This window comes from Littorina saxatilis, linkage group LG12, assembly GCF_037325665.1.
Source record: "Littorina saxatilis isolate snail1 linkage group LG12, US_GU_Lsax_2.0, whole genome shotgun sequence".
NCBI classification, from domain to species: domain Eukaryota; kingdom Metazoa; phylum Mollusca; class Gastropoda; order Littorinimorpha; family Littorinidae; genus Littorina; species Littorina saxatilis.
The window spans coordinates 15,676,819-15,695,150 of record NC_090256.1 but is presented as its reverse complement, the minus strand read 5'-3'; the positions used below and the strand labels follow the sequence as shown (position 1 = coordinate 15,695,150).

Here is an 18,332-nt window from a genome sequence, read left to right as displayed (position 1 = left end):
TGCTATTGCAGATACAACGGGACGCATTGAAATCACAATCTGACGACTAAATTGTGAAAAAAAGGAAAGTGGATCACACGGGTTCACGATGGCTAAGAGGTCAGATAAACCACAAAACCTGGTGTGTAAATATTTTTTTTACAATTTTCAGATTTTTAAGGACCAAAGTCATTAATTAATTTTTAAGCCACCAAGCTGAAATGCAATACCGAAGTCCGGGCTTTGTCGAACATTACTTGACCAAAATTTCAACCAATTTGGTTGAAAAATGAGGGCGTGACAGTGCAGCCTCAACTTTTACGAAAAGCCGGATAAAGACATTTATCAAACAAATGAAAAAAAGGTCTGGGGATTTCATAGCCAGGAACTTTCATGTCAAATTTCATAAAGATCGGTCCAGTAGTTTAGTCTGAATCGCTCTACACACACACACAGACAGACACACACACACACACGCACGCACATACACCACGACCCTCGTCTCGATTCCCCCCTCTACGTTAAAACATTTAGTCAAAACTTGACTAAATGTAAAAAAGAAAAAAAAAGTTGATTTGAACATGATTTTAACCGAACATCTTCAATGTTTGGGTCCGACACACTACCAACCCGCCACGCCAGCCACATGAAAGGAAAGTGAAAAGAAATTATTCGGTTCGCAATCACTTACTAGTTGCATGGACACACAGGTCTTGTTTTTAGAACATGCGCGACCTCAAACTAAAGCATTTACATGTACAGGGTGACCCAAAAAAAAAGAGTACCCAAACAAAACGTCATAAATTGAACAAAAATAAAGCAATCTTCATAAAATTTATTTACACACACAAGTAGCCTCTGCATGATTTCAACAAAAAATGTTAGCGTTCTAGCTTGTCTTTCAGGAAAGTTATGCTCATTCTACAGAACATGCTCCAAATGGCCTCCCCCGGATTTAAATCCCCCAGATTTCTATCTTTGGGGGTTCCTGAAAGACAACGTCTACAGGAACAACCCACAGACAATCGCAGAACTCAAGTGAGCCATCACAACAACCATTCGCGGAATCTCGCAACAGGAGTGTGTGCGGATGATTGATAACTTTGCGCGGCGAGTTCAAGTTTGCCTGAATCGGCGCGGAGGTCATTTGGAGCATGTTCTGTAGAATGAGCATAACTTTCTTGAAAGACAAGCTAGAACGCTAAAATTTTGTTGAAATCATGCAGAGGCTTCTTGTGTGTGTAAATAAATTTTATGAAGATTGCTTTATTTTTGTTCAATTTATGACGTTTTGTTTGGGTACTCTTTTTTTTGGGTCACCCTGTAATATTTGTTGTTGTTTTCTCACGTTGTAGTGTGAAGCCATATAGATAAAAATAAAGGCGTTATGATGATGTCTGTCACAACCGATCATATACGACTTGTTTTTAAAACATGCGCGGCCTCAAACTAAAGCATTTACATGTCATATTTTTGTTGATCTGGTATTTGTCCTTGATTGTTGAGACACACATGAGTTTCTGGCTTGTAACTTGTGTGTTTTACATGTTCTGTTTGGCTAAAATGTTCTCTTTTGTGGTGGGGGTTTCCATTCATGATTGAATCACTGTGCTCAATGAATGAATGTTGTTAAAACACACTTGTCTTGTGCCTTTACTATCAAGTGGTGTTTTTGTGCATTCTGGTAAAAAATTTGTGAGGGGTGTAAATCACTAAATGTGTGTCTGGTTGGAAGTGTACTGTCTTTGTACAATTTAGGTTATTCTCGGTACAATAAATTTACATTTAACCATTCTTTACATTTCAAAATCACATAAAACAGTGCAGTTCAGTGTTGAGAAAAGTGTGTTTTTCTTATGTGTGAAATAAGGCTGATTTCTTGTTTGTGTGTGTGTGTGTGTGCATGTATTTAGTTCTTGTGGTGATTAATCTAACGACTTCTGCAATTTTGCACGTTGTCTTATGCTTTTTGGTGCAAACTTATGGTTTTGTTAGCAAAATCTTATGGTGAGAGTCCACAAGAGCTTGACAGGTATGCGAACATGACCCCGCTGTGACCCCAAGGGTCAACAAAATCTGGGTCACTTCTTCAGATCATCAAATCCTAATGTGTGCATAGTTTAGCATTCTCAAGGGTGTATAACAAGGTGAAGTTAAACCTTCTGCTCAATAATCTCTCACTTTCTCAATAAAGGGAGGCAACTCATACCATAAAAAACATTTTTAGCAGGAATTGGTTTTATGGTGACACACATTCGGTAGCACATACCTTCAAATGTATTTGAGGCCCTTTAATGTATGTATTTCAATATCCAAGAGTTGTTCTAATTTACAAATTAGCAAGGGTGTAACTCATCAGTGTTTTTTTTTCTTTTTTCTGTCATATTTTTATTTTCTTTGTTATTCTTCAGCGTTCCAGAATTTTCTGGTTACGTGTGAGCTCGTTTGCCCATTTAGGTTACCCAAACTATACTCGGAGAGCATAGTCAGCTTCACTCGGCTTTCGTTTAGTAGGCATGCTGGGTATTTTCGTGTTTCCATACTGACCCACCGAACTCCGACATGAATTACAGGATCTTTTTCGTGCGCACTTGGTCTTGTGCTTGCGTGTACATACGAAGTGACCTAAATCACTAGCAGGTCTGCACATAAGTTGACCTGGGAGATCGGAAAAATCTACACTCTTAACCCACCAGGCGGCAGCGACCGGGATTCAAACTCACGACCTCCCGATTATCCGGAAGGCCGACGTCTTACCACCACGCCACTGCGCCCGTCGATCTTTGTTATATATATCAGACAATTCTTGTCTGGTGGTTCTTGGAACTAGTTTCTTGTGCAAGAACAAGATGCGGCCTTGAAAGTTTAAATGCTATTACTTCAGACCTTATTCTCAAATGTGACAGAACCTAGGATTTGTCAATGTAATTCGTCCCATTAGATTTAATTAGATTTGAAAAAGTAAAATTTGACTCATTCTTTCACGTAAAATGCGAAACAAATGAGAAAATCTTAGATCCATCCACAAGCAAACCCTTCTGACAAAATTTAATTTGCTCTTTTGTTAATTCAAAACTGCAATCAGAATTGTTCTACATCCAGTAGTTACCAGTTTTAAGAGTTTAATCATGTCATATTTAGCGGCCATTTTGGAAGGTTTCCATGGCAACGACATATCCAATTTTCCTATCAGACATATTTCTGTGATCAGGAAGTCATACTCAGTATTATTGTGTACAAAAAAATCAACTTGCTTGAAAACAGTGGTAGGACGTCGGCCTCTTAATCGGAAGGTCGAGGGTTCGAATCCCGGCCACGGCCGCCTGGTGGGTTAAAGGGTTACGCGGCATCTGAGTCTACCTTTGATTTTTTTTTTATTGACACATCTGATTACTAAAAGTTTTACAGTAGTAAAAGCATTCTCTGTACCACAATCAAAAAAGAAATACTCATTCCCTAAAGACTGCTGAACACCATGCATTTTTCATGTAACCACCGTTTTGCCCAAAATTCGCACAAAATTGCTAAAATAAGGGCCTGAAAGCAACAAAAACAAACTAAAATGGTAACCCTATTCTTTTTTACATTAAATGAATGTGAATAGTGTCTATATCTTGCCCAGAAAATATTAGAGCACTCGCATATTCCTTATAATACCTATGATTTTTATTCCAAAAAGTAGGGGGTAGGGGTATAAAAGATGCTGCCACTCGAAAAAAAGCACGTTGACCTACAGTTTTCTTGTGTTTATTTTGAAGGTAAGATATCAAATATCCTGCTGCAAGAAAATCAGAGTGCTGTCATATTTTCTTTTGTCATTATGGTTGTTTGAACAACAAGATTCGCTGATTTTTGTAATTATTTCAACACAGGATGTCGTTATCGGTTTGAGTTTACTTTAATTTTTTGTGTCAATTGACATATTTTGTTACTAAAAAGCATATTCTAAACTACTCACAAAAAGTTAGGGAACACCCTTCACTTTTATGTGTTTTTGCAAATCGATGCTATTGTCAAAACTTTGCAAGCTACAACGCTGATCTTACACACACGCACAGAGTGGACTCCTGCCTTTGTTGTACAGGCTTGGTGTGCTGCACGTGCTACTCGGGCGTCAGTGGCTGAGCGTTGAAAATTGGTGAAAAGTTGGAAAATGTTACCGTTTTATGCTGACTCACCATTTTTTCTATAGCGTGTTTCTGACAAAATGATGCACTGCACGTGGAAGCTTGATGCTTTGACTGTGTAAACTGGTCACTGGTTACTCAATAAAAGCCAGGGCCTGGGCGGACCAGGGCACAACATCACGATGGTCGGACGATAGAAGTTAAGCCTGCTGGACAGAGGAAGAGCCATAGGGTGGTTCCAAGACAGTGTTGGCATACGGGAGATTGCCAGAAGGCTTCTGTGGTGTGGTGGCAATCTCCCGTACGCCAACACCGTCTTGGAACCACCCTATGGCTCTTCCTCTGTCCAGCAAGCTTAACTTCTGTCGTCCGACCATCGTGATGTGCCCTGGTCCGCCCAGGCCCTGGCTTTTATTGAGTAACCAGTGACCAGTGTTCACAGTCAAAGCATCAAGCTTCCACGTGCAGTGCATCATTTTGTCAGAAACACGCTATAGAAAAAATGGTGAGTCAGCATAAAACGGTAACATTTTCCAACTTTTCACCAATTTTCAACGCTCAGCCACTGACGCCCGAGTAGCACGTGCAGCACACCAAGCCTGTACAACAAAGGCAGGAGTCCACTCTGTGCGTGTGTGTAAGATCAGCGTTGTAGCTTGCAAAGTTTTGACAATAGCATCGATTTGCAAAAACACATGAAAATGAAGGGTGTTCCCTAACTTATTTTGAGTAGTTTACCTACCACAATACAAAAAAAGTACCCATTCACTAATGACTGCTGAACACCATGCATATCATATAACCACTGTTTTGGTCAAAATGTTCAGAAACTGCCGAAAAGAGGGCCTCATAGCAAAAAAACTAAAACGTTGACCCTACTTTTTTTTTACACTAAATTAATGTGGATGGTGTCTATATCTTGCCCAGAAAATATTAGAGCACTGTCATATTTTTGGTCAAATGCCGCGTATCCCTTTAAGTGTGGAGATTGGTTCGAATCCCGGCCGAGGCCGCCTGGTGGGTTATAGTGTGGAGATTTTTCCGATCTCCCAGGTCAACTTATGTGCAGACCTGCTATAGTGGCTTATCCCTCCTCGTGTGTACACGCAAGCACAAGACCAAGTGCGCACGGAAAAAGATCCTGTAATCCATGTCAGAGTTCGGTGGGTTATAGAAACAGGAAAATACCCAGCATGCTTCCTCCAAAAGCGGCGTATGGCTGCCTAAATGGCGGGGTAAAAACGGTCATACAGATAAATTCCACTCGTACAAAAACACGAATGTACGTGGGAGTTTCAGCCCACGACCGCAGAATAAGAAGAAGAAGCTTGAAAACAATCTTGTCCCCTTTAGACCCCCGTGTCTCCTCTTAATTATGCTGGGTCACAGAGTCCTCAAAATCATAAATAGTAATTCTTATCCAGCAAAACATTTCACGCGGTGATTTCATGAAAACAAGATTTGTGTCATATGTCTGAAAATATTCAAAACCATCAACTGTGTGAACTTTGGAGGCTTAGCTTTAAAACAATAAGACGTTCTTCTACGTTGAGTTTTTCTGGAGCAAACATGACCAAAAAATTGACGACGGTCGACCAAACTGTAGTTACGTCGGGAGATCAGTATACACTAGAGGTGTGCAAAGTGTCAAAGCTCTATCTTCAAAATCATCCAAGATAATCTTAATGTTAATTTTAAGATTTCTGTAAACGACCGGCCGCCCTAAATCTGCTCATTCCCAAAACTCTCTTGATTATACTCATGCAGGTGATTCAACAATCACACTTACTATAAGAGTATTAGTATGCTAGCTAAAAAGAGCATTTCTTCTGACATACCAGTGTCTCTCCATTTTTGGCTCCATGGACCTTTGTACTTTCAGTATCCTCAACCTGCAAAATTAAACTATTTGAAACACGAGTCAATTACAATTTATTCTAATTTTTAAGGAGATACAAATTCACACCAAAAATATAAAACATAGCCAAACTAGAAGTACCAGTACATTTTAACCATTTTTCTTTTGTGATAAAATAAACACAATACTGAACTGCAACGATGACGACAGTAAACAACATTCGTACTGTCTTGTTCAATCCTTTCATTTTTATTATATTTAGTCAAGTTTTGACTAAATATTTTAACATCGAGGGGGAATCGAAACGAGGGTCGTGGTATATGTGCGTGTGTGCGTGTGTGTGTGTGTGTGTGTAGAGCGATTCAGACTAAACTACTGGACCGATCTTTATGAAATTTGACATGAGAGTTCCTGGGTATGAAATCCCCGAACGTTTTTTTCATTTTTTTGATAAACGTCTTTGATGACGTCATATCCGGCTTTTCGTGAAAGTTGAGGCGGCACTGTCACGCCCTCATTTTTCAACCAAATTGGTTGAAATTTTGGTCAAGTAATCTTCGACGAAGCCCGGACTTCGGTATTGCATTTCAGCTTGGTGGCTTAAAAATTAATTAATGACTTTGGTCATTAAAAATCTGAAAATTGTAAACAAAAATAAAAATTTATAAAACGATCCAAATTTACGTTTATCTTATTCTCCATCATTTGCTGATTCCAAAAACATATAAATATGTTATATTCGGATTAAAAACAAGCTCTGAAAATTAAATATATAAAAATTATTATCAAAATTAAATTGTCCAAATCAATTTAAAAACACTTTCATCTTATTCCTTGTCGGTTCCTGATTCCAAAAACATATAGATATGATATGTTTGGATTAAAAACACGCTCAGAAAGTTAAAACAAAGAGAGGTACAGAAAAGCGTGCTATCCTTCTTAGCGCAACTACTACCCCGCTCTTCTTGTCAATTTCACTGCCTTTGCCATGAGCGGTGGACTGACGATGCTACGAGTATACGGTCTTGCTGAAAAATGGCATTGCGTTCAGTTTCATTCTGTGAGTTCGACAGCTACTTGACTAAATATTGTATTTTCGCCTTACGCGACTTGTTACATTTAGTCAAGTTTTGACTAAATGTTTTAACATAGACGGGGAATCGAGACAATGGTCGTGATGTGTGTGTGTGTGTGTGTGTGTGTGTGTGTGTGTGTGTGTGTGTGTGTGTGTGTGTAAAGTGATTCCGAGAATATTACTGGACCAATCTTCATGAAACTTCACATGACAGTTCCTGAGTATGATATCCCCGGACGTGTCTTTCTTTCTTCATTTTTTGGATAGATGTCTTTGATGACGTCATATCCGAATTTTGCGAAAGTTGAGGCGGCACTGTCACACCCACATTTTTCAACCAAATTTCAACATTTTGGTAAAGCATTCTTTGACGGAATCCGGACTATGGTATTGCATTTAAGCTCGAAATTTATTTAAAAAAAAAGAAGTTAATTAGTTTGCTCATTAAAGTTGTCATTAAAATCGAATTTTTAGTAACAGATTAAACAATGACTGCTGAATTCTCCTGAATTCAAAAATATATAGAAATGTCATGTTTACTCTTACCATGTGGTCAGAATTACAGAAAATATGTGAACAGTAAGTACTATACAGTCGCATGCTTCGCGGAGACGAGCTCGGCCCGTCTCGGTCTTTGGGTATTGATAGCCGAGACTTTTTTTGTTTGTTTGTTTGTTTGTTTGCTTGCTTAACGCCCAGCCGACCACGAAGGGCCATATCAGGGCGGTGCTGCTTCGACATATAACGTGCGCCACACACAAGACAGAAGTCGCAGCACAGGCTTCATGTCTCACCTGGGCAGTCACATTATTCTGACACCGGACCAACCAGTCCTAGCACTAACCCCATAATGCCAGACGCCAGGCGGAGCAGCCACTAGATTACCCCATAATGCCAGACGCCAGGCGGAGCAGCCACTAGATTGCCAATTTTAAAGTCTTAGGTATGACCCGGCCGGGGTTCGAACCCACGACCTCCCGATCACGGGGCGGACGCCTTACCACTAGGCCAACCGTGCCGGTTCAGCCGAGACTATCTTAATGTAGTCTTGGTGATGACTGGTTTATGGTGTTGATCTTTAAGTTTGATACCGACTGACGAAACGTTTTTATATCGCTTCAAGCGACTTGTTTGTTTTGATTTGCTTTACATTAAATACTAACAACATGCAAGATAATACGACCATTAGCCCGTCATACCAGAGCTGTTGATGCTTCCGTTGTTGCTAAATTATCCGGAGGGGCATTTGCAGCTTTCTTGTTCCTGCAAACAAAACTATTGTAAACAAGATTGTCATTCAGTCAAACGTATTCCTTGCTAATTATATATACAGGCCGTCGCGATATAACCTTGAATGGTTGAAAACGACGTTAAACACCAAATAAAGAAAGAAATATATACAGGCATAATTTCACACCAACAAATTCAACCAATCCATTCTAAGCAAAACACACAGAAATTGGGGGGGGGGGGGGGTCGATTCTAATGGCAGTCACTGGCAAAGTAGTTTTTGTCAATCAAGGAGGTAATACGTGTATCCAGAGCATTTCACTGTGAGAATGGTATCACACATTTTCCTTGTTTGACCCGCAAGACCATTGTAAGTGTCAGTTTTCTTTCCTGTGTAATCCTATTATTATATGCACAAAGACTATCATTATATTAACAATTGCTATTGCAGTCAGCAATGTTATAAGCAAGACTACTATTCAATATTGTTCAACTGTCATTATGTACATTAGTTTTGGCATGGTCGACTAAGGACATTAGATAGCGGCATGGGGCCTCCAAGCGCTACGTACAATATTGGCTAGAAACCCTCAAAACAATACATACGTTACTGTCACCTGGCTATAGGATAATCTAAATCATGCCACTTCTTCCTATTGTCAGGCATGGGAATTCCAAAATAGAAAAAACTCTGAAAACAGGCCGAGGTCCAGGGGCCGCCTAGGCCTCGAAACGCATTTTAGACCAATATTTTGATAGTTCTCGTGTTAGCAAATAATGGATAGAGAGACAATAGTATACATATAATTTAATTTACCTCTTTTTTTGCAGCAGACAATGTTTTATTTTCGCTGAAACATAATTTCCTTTTCGCAGAAATCTGCGATTTCGCGGACAATTCCCATGCCTGCATTGTATTACCAACACATACAACAGACTACGTAAATACTAAATCGCAGAAATAAACATGTAACTTACCTTCTCCTGCATACCAGAAGTAAAGCTGCAATCACACCACCAACAAGAACTGACACAGAAACTGCAATGGCTGCCACATAGACGGCAGGGAGGGAGTCAGCGTTCCCTGGACAAAAATAGCAAGAACTCCATTCCATTTAAAGGGTGCTGACGTAAGATACGAGCATCCTCACAAAGACACGTACAATACAATCCAAAACATCACAATTTGGCTACTTCATGTGAAAAGTCGGATTTAGCCGTGCTGAAATTAATTGAGTTACTATAAAACACACACACACACACACGTGCGCGCGCATAAGTGCCATTGTGGTGACACGGGGGTGGGATATTTATGGCTTCCGTCTCTGGGTCTTCACATAAAGTTGACCCTATAAGTCCGGCCCGGCCCGAACTCGAACCTGCGACCTTCCGATCACAAGTCCAGTGCTCTACCAACTGAGCTATCCCCCCCCCCCCCCCCCCCCCCCGATTTCTGGTACAGCTATCACGTGACCGCCGCCGAAGTAAGGGTACCCCTAAAATCGACCTGACAAAAACGTAAGGTACCAATTAAAAAACCGACAAAAAATCAGAATAGGCTTATCTTAGCATTGTTTAAAACGAGAAGAAAGCCAAAACAGTTATCTATTCAGAACATGTTGTTTTGTTTTGCTATTTTGCGTATCTCTTGTGTTATGTCATTTCTTTCTGAAGATGGAGGTGTGGTGCGCATGAGCAGTAGAAAACGAGAGGTTTTTGCATCCATTTTGAGAGGTAATGTACCATTGACAAAAGGCGCTATATTTCAGAAACGACTGAATGGATTGATTCGAAACTTTCAGGATCTCAAGTCTATATACGCGACGTACGTCGGGTGAAATGACTACAAGCGCATCAGCCTCGGACTTGTATGTGTCTGTATTTTGTATGATGGGTAGTATAGAAGTCTTTGTTGTTTTCTTGTTTTACATCAGCATTTGTTTCTTATTGGTTTAAACAGAATTTTATTCAAAATACATATAACATGAAATAATTCATAAACAAGTCGCGTTCGGCGAAAATACAACATTTAGTCAAGTAGCTGTCAAACTCACAGAATGAAACTGAACGCAATGCAATTTTTCAGCAAGACCGTATACTCGTAGCATCGTCACTCCACCGCTTGTGGCAAATGCAGTGAAATTGACAAGAAGAGCGGGGTAGTAGTTGCGCTAAGAAGGATAGCACGCTTTTCTGTACCTCTCTTCGTTTTAACTTTCTGAGCGTGTTTTTAATCCAAACATATCATATCTATATGTTTTTGGAATCAGGAACTGACAAGGAATAAGATGAAAGTGTTTTTAAATTGATTTGGAGAATTTAATTTTGATAATAGTTTTTATATTTTTAATTTTCAGAGCTTGTTTTTAATCCAAATATAACATATTTATATGTTTTTGGAATCAGAATATGATGGAGAATAAGATGAACGTAAATTTGGATCGTTTTATAAAAAAAAATGTTTTTTACAATTTTCAGATTTTTAATGACCAAAGTCATTAATTAATTTTTAAGCCACCAAGCTGAAATGCAATACCGAAGTCCGGCCTTCGTCGAAGATTGCTTCGCCAAAATTTCAATCAATTTGATTGAAAAATGAGGGTGTGACAGTGCCGCCTCAACTTTTACAAAAAGCCGGATATGACGTCATCAAAGGTATTTATCGAAAAAAAGAAAAAAACGTTCGGGAATATCATTCCCAGGAACTCGCATGTAAAATGTCATAAAGATCGATCCAGTAGTTTGGTCTCAGAATCGCTCTACACACACACACGCACACGCACACGCACACACACACACACACACACACACACCACGACCCTCGTTTCGATTCCCCCTCTATGTTAAAACATTTAGTCAAAACTTGACTAAATGTAAAAAGCAACTAAGGCACGAACTCAAACAAAAGCTTATTTTACGTGACCCATTAGTTTCTGACTAGTAATCTATTTGAAGTTCATAGGGTAGCACGTACAGTATGCTTAGGTGTTATAATCACAATTTACGGCACAAAGGGCATTGTCTCTAGATATACCAACCGTTTGCTGTGGTGCCATTCGGGAAGGTGTTTGCTGACGTTGAAACGACAGGAGTGTCTGACAATGAGAGCACTCATGAATTAGTTACTGTTGTAAACTTGTCATACATGAACTTTACTAAACTCCATTTAAACGAGTGTGTGATCGAGTTTGATAGATACAGGACAACATTTAAACGACGATCATACATTTGACTGAATAGCATTTTGGGAACAAGAGACTAAATGTATTCCAACGAGATGGGCTAGTATATATGCCATTTCTACTTAAAAATAAAAGATTTGTAAAACCCCACTAAAGTTTATCTTTTTCACAACCAACTACTTCACAAGTGGAATGATGTTTTGCCATAAAGCCGTTGAACCATTTAAATTAGAAAAAGTGATTCCCCAAAAACAGGATAGGTTTTGCTTACCTAATAAAGTCAGTCTGCATCCACGAGACTCAGATGGTTTAGATGGTGATTTCTGACAAATGTAGTCGCCTTGTGCGTCCTCATCCACCTGTTCGATTGTTAGCCTAAGTTTGTGAGAGACCTCCCACTTAAGAAGAAGTCCTTTTTGGTGCTGACATTTGTAGTCAATATCTTCTTTGCTCCAAAAACAGTTTGCGATTTTGTCTGTTAAAAAAGAGACTTCATTGTAATGTCTGTGCACCAACTCTGAAATAGACGATTTTCGGAAATAACTGTCGGGGTTTGCTCGGATAAACATTGACATAAGCTTCCTGTATACGTGTTTGAGACAGACCTCTTCGTTGGTGACTGGCCTATAATGTCACGTGTGTCAGGTGGGAAACTTTCCCACGTGACATTACAGGCCAGTTAGAAGCGAGAAGGTGTGTCTCAAACACGTGTACAGGAACCACATGTCAATATTTGTTCGAGCAGAAGCAAGGCTACTCACTATTTCACAACCCATACAAACCCGACAGAGTTATTTCCGGAATTCGTCTATTACAGTTCGGTTGCTAAAGCATGTAGGAGCACTTCAAGGTAGACGCAATAATCAAGTTATAGCTAATACAATAAGACACAGAAGAAGAAGAAGAACCGACAAGCAATCCCCCGAAAATGCGAACTAAGCTGTGAGGGTTGGGTTCTTGTCATCGCGTTAGTCATGTGTACATCGTTGCTTACAATGCTCAATGAGTCATATATATATATATGTGTACATCCGAAAAGTATAAAGTTTTTGAAAAGTGCAATTTAGGATGAGAAAAAACCCATTCACATCTAAAAAAAACGTTGATAGGGATATTTTGTACTAAACATAACAATACTACCACAGGTGTGTGTGTGTGTGGGGGGGGGGGGGGGGGGGGGGATATACTTCCAAAACGAAATTTCAACAGCTAGACCTACAATTATTAACGTGAAATATCGAACATGAATTTAGGGATGTCACACATTTTTTATATGCGACTGTTTTTCGTCAGGTGCCTACCTTTCTCAGTTGAGTTGATCTTTGTGTGGTAAGCAACAATTGGTAGTTTATCCATTTGCATATCATCCTCAAAAGAGCAGATCACGACGGCGGGACCTCCAATTACCACAGGATCAACGGTGCAGGTTGTAAAGGGCGTTGACATCGCTGGGGGAAAAAATGAAAGCAAAATAAAATGAAAGTTTAGTTTTATCACAGTGCTTATATCATTGTTTTGTTTTGTTTTAACAACAACCGTCTTTTACGCCAGCTTTGTTCAATATCATGAGAAGATAAATGTTAAAAGGCAATTGTTTCGCAAGATTTGCAAAGAACTTGTGGTCAAATTGTTCTTTTGCATCCCATCAAAGAAAAAAATAATCTGGTCCCCAGTTCCCACACAATTGCATCAGTGCAGTTTGCACAGAAGTGTGTGTGTGTGTGTGTGTGTGTGTGTGTGTGTGTGTGTGTGTGTGTGTGTGTGTGTGTGTGTGTGTGTATGGTGCGTGCATGCATGCGTGCGTGTGTGTGTGCGTGCGTGCGTGCGTGTGTGTGAAATAATCACAATGCTAAGCATTGTGTAAACAACACCAGGCAGAGTAAGCGCCCCGGACACCCAGGCATTGGATTAATCAAAACTTGACTAAATGTAAAAACCAGCTGATGGTGATATAATCTGAAAGTTTTGAATACAAATTTCTTACCGTCAACCCCACCTCTACCACCACCACTATTACCATCCTCGTTTCGATTCCGTCTATTGTCTACTTGCATGTCCATTTAGTTAAAACATGACAAAATGAAAGAAATGATACAAATTAGACTTTACATGAAAACTATCATATGTGTATTTGCAGGCTCCAGCCTTTACATCCCTAAAAGATGCTGCTCTACTCAGTTGAAGCAATGCTTTCTTTCTCTTTGTGTCGCAGATAAGGACAGCCAAAACATCGGCACAACTATCCCACAAATTACTTCACATACCTTTAGTGTTGCCAGCTAAACGAAAAAGTATGCGGTTTGTCCGTTCGCACCTCCTGCCAAACTGCAGTCAACATAATCCCGTCTGGGGCTAAAGACTGTGTGGGGTATGCCAAAATGGACCAAATACCATGTGTTATCATTTTCTTACGTTATCAAACACAATATCTTAACCTATGACACTTGGTAATGTCAAATGGATATGCCTGAGGCATGGGTGACAGCGCTTGTCAGGGAGGCTCTAGGGCTTTCACCCATGCCTCAGGCATCTATCCATTTGACATTACTCTAGAGCCTCCTTGACAAGCACTGTGCACTGCAGTAACTTTAAGAACTGAATCAGTGTTTCTTCAGTGAGAATTGTCAAATTAATTAAATGGAAACAGACCGCTTAAAAACAACAACAAACTTTCAGTGCATAGCATATAAATTATCTGGCTCTCATGAGAAATTGGCAGTGTGCACGGTGTGTAAACTGTACCTACCATTGACGAGTGTGAATAGCGACAAGATCAAAAGAGACATCCAAGGATTCCACTCCATGATTCTGAAACACAGTTGCAGTGATGGATGTTTAATTGGGTGTGGTAAATTATTTATACTGATTCAATCTTCAACATTATTTTGCTGTCATTCAAACAAGTATCACATACTCCAGTTTGTGTGTTTGTGTGTGTGTGTGTGTGTGTGTCTGTGTGTGTGTGTGTGTGTGCAGTGTGAGTGTGTTTGTGTGTGTGTGTTTGTGTGTGTGTGTGTGCAATGTGAGTGTGTCTGTGTGTGTGTGCAGTGTGTGTGTGTGTGTGTGTGTGTGTGTGTGCAGTGTGTGTGTGTGTGTGCAGTGTGAGTGTGTGTGTGTGTGTGTGTGAGAGAGAGAAAGAGATTTAAGTGATTTGACAGGTCAAACATTAACCAGGGCTCCAAAAAGAGCGCGTCCCTGTGAGCGTCCTATATATACGCACTACAAGCAAAACACCGCGTACTGGAAAATAGTGAAGGGGGTCCCGCGATGCACTAAACCTAATAGGAGCGGGTCCCTGGACGCATTTAACATCAGGGGCAGATCCAGGGGAGATTTCCGGGGTTTCCGGACCCCCCCCCCCCCCCCAGCCTAAAAAAAGAAAAGAAAAAAAAAGCATAAAAAAAAAATATACATTTGGAAATAAAGAGAAACTGAAGGCTCAGATTTCACCAGATTGCTCCATTTTCCTTGATTGTTATCAACATTTTCCAGGGGGGGGGGGGAGGGGCATACCCCCGGACCCCCCATAGAAGCTGGCCTTTGTCTTCTAAAAGACGGTTTTGGAAGGATTCAGTCAGAAACACTAACTATTTCACCAAGGTACGTGCAGTTCCCTTGAACATCCAACAACCGTGAAAGTAATACCGTAAAATCCCTAGCAAACGCCCAGTATCTAGCAAACGCCCACCCCCCACTTTTGGCCAAAAGTTGGGCAGAGGGGTCACTACCTAGTAAACGCCCACCCCGGTTTTTTTGTTTTTTAAATTAGTTTTAAGACGGTCGACCTCCTTTATCTACGATATGTGCACATTCATAATTATTGTGTGCGTACATATGTGCGTGCGTGCATGTGTGTGTGTGTGTGTGTGTGTAAAAGTGAACAAGTTTACGTCTCATTAACAAAGAAAACATGTATTCTTACACAAACTGTTACGCTAAAAACCACACATCTCCACACTTTTTGGGCACCGTTTTGTGAGAAAAGCTCGTATCAACATTCATTGAAGCGTGACGGCTTCATCTGACCACGAATTCTCAATTTCTTACCAGGAACCCACTTCTGGCATCACAAAGATTCATAAAATATTGGAATTTGATTTTGTGATTTTTTAATTCAGTTCTTTTCTTTTTTCTCAAAACAACAAAAATGACGATACGAGGTTTGGTTTGAACACCGACGTAACGTTCAACCATGCCGAAGCACACATCCTATACAGTGACATACAAACTGAAAGCCCTGAGATATCTTGAAAACGAAGCTGCAGGCTATGTTTCGGTATGTGCCCGCGAGTTTTCTGTTGACAAAAAAAGAATGAGAGAGTGGAGGGAACACAGAGACATAACAAAACAGCAATACGGGAAAGAAAAGGAAAAACGAAAGTTGTCTGAAGGACCGCCAGTTAGATCTCAAGAAGTTGACCAAGGTGTGATGAAATACTTGGAAGAGGATTTCTAAACAAGAGAAGAAACTGAATTGTGCTGAACTTATTCTAAGAATGAGAAGAATCAAGGTCACGTGTGTTCTTCTTTTTTATTTTTATTTTTTATATCAGAGAATGTTGATCTTTATTTGTTTAAACAAGCGGTGTGTTTATTTTTCATTAGAATTGCATAAATCACATGGTTGTATCTTTTTTTTTCTCTCGTGAAAATGTGATGACACTTTATCTTGCAAAGGGGTGTATACCTAGCAAACGCCCACCCCCTACTTTTACCCGAAATCTGTGCGGAGGGGGGGGGGGGGGGCGTTTGCTCTCTCTCTCTCTCTCTCTCTCTCTCTCTCTCTCTCTCTCTCTCTCTCTCTCTCTCTCTCTCTCTCTCTCTCTCCCCCCCTCTCGTCGGGAGAGACAGAGACTCATAGAAAGAGATAGATGGGAGATGGGGAAACACAGAAAGGAGAAGAGGGTGCACAGCATGTAAAGCAATTTAAGAGAGAAGGTGGCTGAGTTTTGTCAGAAGTATTCATTAAGAGTTAGCACAGGGCGCCCAGTATAGAGGGATACTTCAAGTCTAGGTCGACATAACGGCAGTGTTAGCTTGACACCTTTGCAGATACAAAAATAGGTTCTGTGACGACGCTGTTACTATGATTGTCTCCACAAACATGTCAAGCTCATAACTGCGGTGGTTTTTTTTCTGGGCCATACACGATCTATAAAGGGGTGTATATACGCTGATCGGAACAACTGCATTCGATTTAGTTTTGCCCCTCAAAAGGGACTTACAAAAAGAGAAAACAAGAGGCGAAACCTTCAAGGCTTTCGTAAAAAAATCGTCAAACAGTAACACACACTCACTTCGTCATTCACACACACACACACACACACACACACACACACACACACACACATACACACACACATATACACACATACACACACACACACACACACACACACACACACACACTCTCTCTCTCTCTCTCTCTCTCTCTCTCTCTCTCTCTCTCTCTCTCTCTCAGAGTTGAAATGGCAAACTCATTTGAGTAATATTTGCAAACTAGTATCAACAAATGTGTACCTGTTATCAAAATTAAGGCATTACGCAGATTCTGCAGTCCTCAAAATGTTCTATTACGCCCACATAATGCCTCATAATTATAAACTTCGCATCGACACTTTGGGATAACTGCAGTGATGTTCATTTGAAAAGATTTTGATCAATTCCCTGCATCGCCGAGCTGCAAAACTTATTCTGCATGATTTGAATAGGTCCACGGATGATAAACAAAAGCTCCTGAATTTCCTCCCCTTGAAAGATCAGTTGACGTTAAACAAGGCTGTGTTCATGTATAAAATTATAAATGACGACTGTTCTAAATATTTGCAATCACATTTCAAACATGCCACAAAAAGATATGGGTCCCAAAAAATCATCCCTCCTGTACCTCGCATAGACCTCTACAAATCGAGCTCAGCCTTCTCGGGAGCGTTTCTCTGGAACTCCTTCCCCCAACAGATAAGAAATGCAACTTGACAGTCACGTTCACACATCATTCGTGAATGAAATGTCTTGTTCGATTGCTATTTTGTTAAACATTTTGTACTAGTGTTAACGGATGTGTAGCTGATCGGAGCAACTTTATTCCCAAATGAAAGGTATAACTATGTCAATGTAATTTTGTAATTTTTGAGTTTCTCCTTATGTAATTCCTTAAATGCACATTGTGTTGCATTCCATACAATGTATTTCTGTATTTTATATGATTGAATTTATATTTTTAATGTGCGTCTGTCTTTATGTGTTGTATAAAGGACAGGTTGGAAGAATAGGCTTTGCCTAAAACCTTTATCCTTTTGTAATAAAGTTCTGAGTCTCTCTCTCTCTCTCTCTCTCTCTCTCTCTCTCTCTCTCTCTCTCTCTCTCTCTCTCTCTCTCTCTCTCTCTCTCTCTCTCTCTCTCTCTCTCTCTCGCTCGCTCTCTCTCTCGCTCTCTTAAGTCACAGTCGACTGTGCAGGTAACTGGGGAAACGTGTGAATCTATGGTTGTGATACGGTTTGAGTATGATATACATAGATCTGCCTATATTCATGGAGGTAATATAAAGCCATGGCAAGGGTGCTGTTTAGTGAGGGTGGAGTGATTGTAAACTTCTCTCACAAATATAATGCATGTGATCAGCTCAGACACACACACAAGTAACCCTTAACATATATATGTGTTCAGTGTTCCCTAAAAATCATAAAATTAGTTTGGTATTGTGTTTACAGGCTCTCCAATGGAGTCCAACAGTGGTACATGTATACAAAATGCAATTACCACTGCACATGCGCACCAACCACTCACTGAAAATGTTAATACATTCTTCTGCAGTTGCAAGCATTGTTTTAACCTATTAATAGCTTTATGTGTATGCATGCCTGTATGTGTATCTTTCACTT

General features: G+C 40.1%; 1 protein-coding gene across 1 annotated transcript in view; it reads right to left on the bottom strand.

The window, feature by feature from the left end:
• The window catches only part of LOC138981339 (uncharacterized), a 47,161-nt gene that overhangs the window by 14,560 nt on the left and 14,269 nt on the right, over positions 1 to 18,332 (bottom strand). Inside the window, exons 2-8 of the mRNA XM_070354226.1 lie at positions 14,198 to 14,259; positions 12,753 to 12,899; positions 11,723 to 11,926; positions 11,308 to 11,364; positions 9,248 to 9,353; positions 8,239 to 8,302; positions 5,945 to 5,998 (exon numbers count right to left, since the gene is read on the bottom strand). Coding sequence (XP_070210327.1) covers positions 5,945 to 5,998; positions 8,239 to 8,302; positions 9,248 to 9,353; positions 11,308 to 11,364; positions 11,723 to 11,926; positions 12,753 to 12,899; positions 14,198 to 14,255 — 690 coding nt within the window. The 5' untranslated portion in view covers positions 14,256 to 14,259. The remainder of the gene's footprint in view (positions 1 to 5,944; positions 5,999 to 8,238; positions 8,303 to 9,247; positions 9,354 to 11,307; positions 11,365 to 11,722; positions 11,927 to 12,752; positions 12,900 to 14,197; positions 14,260 to 18,332) is intronic.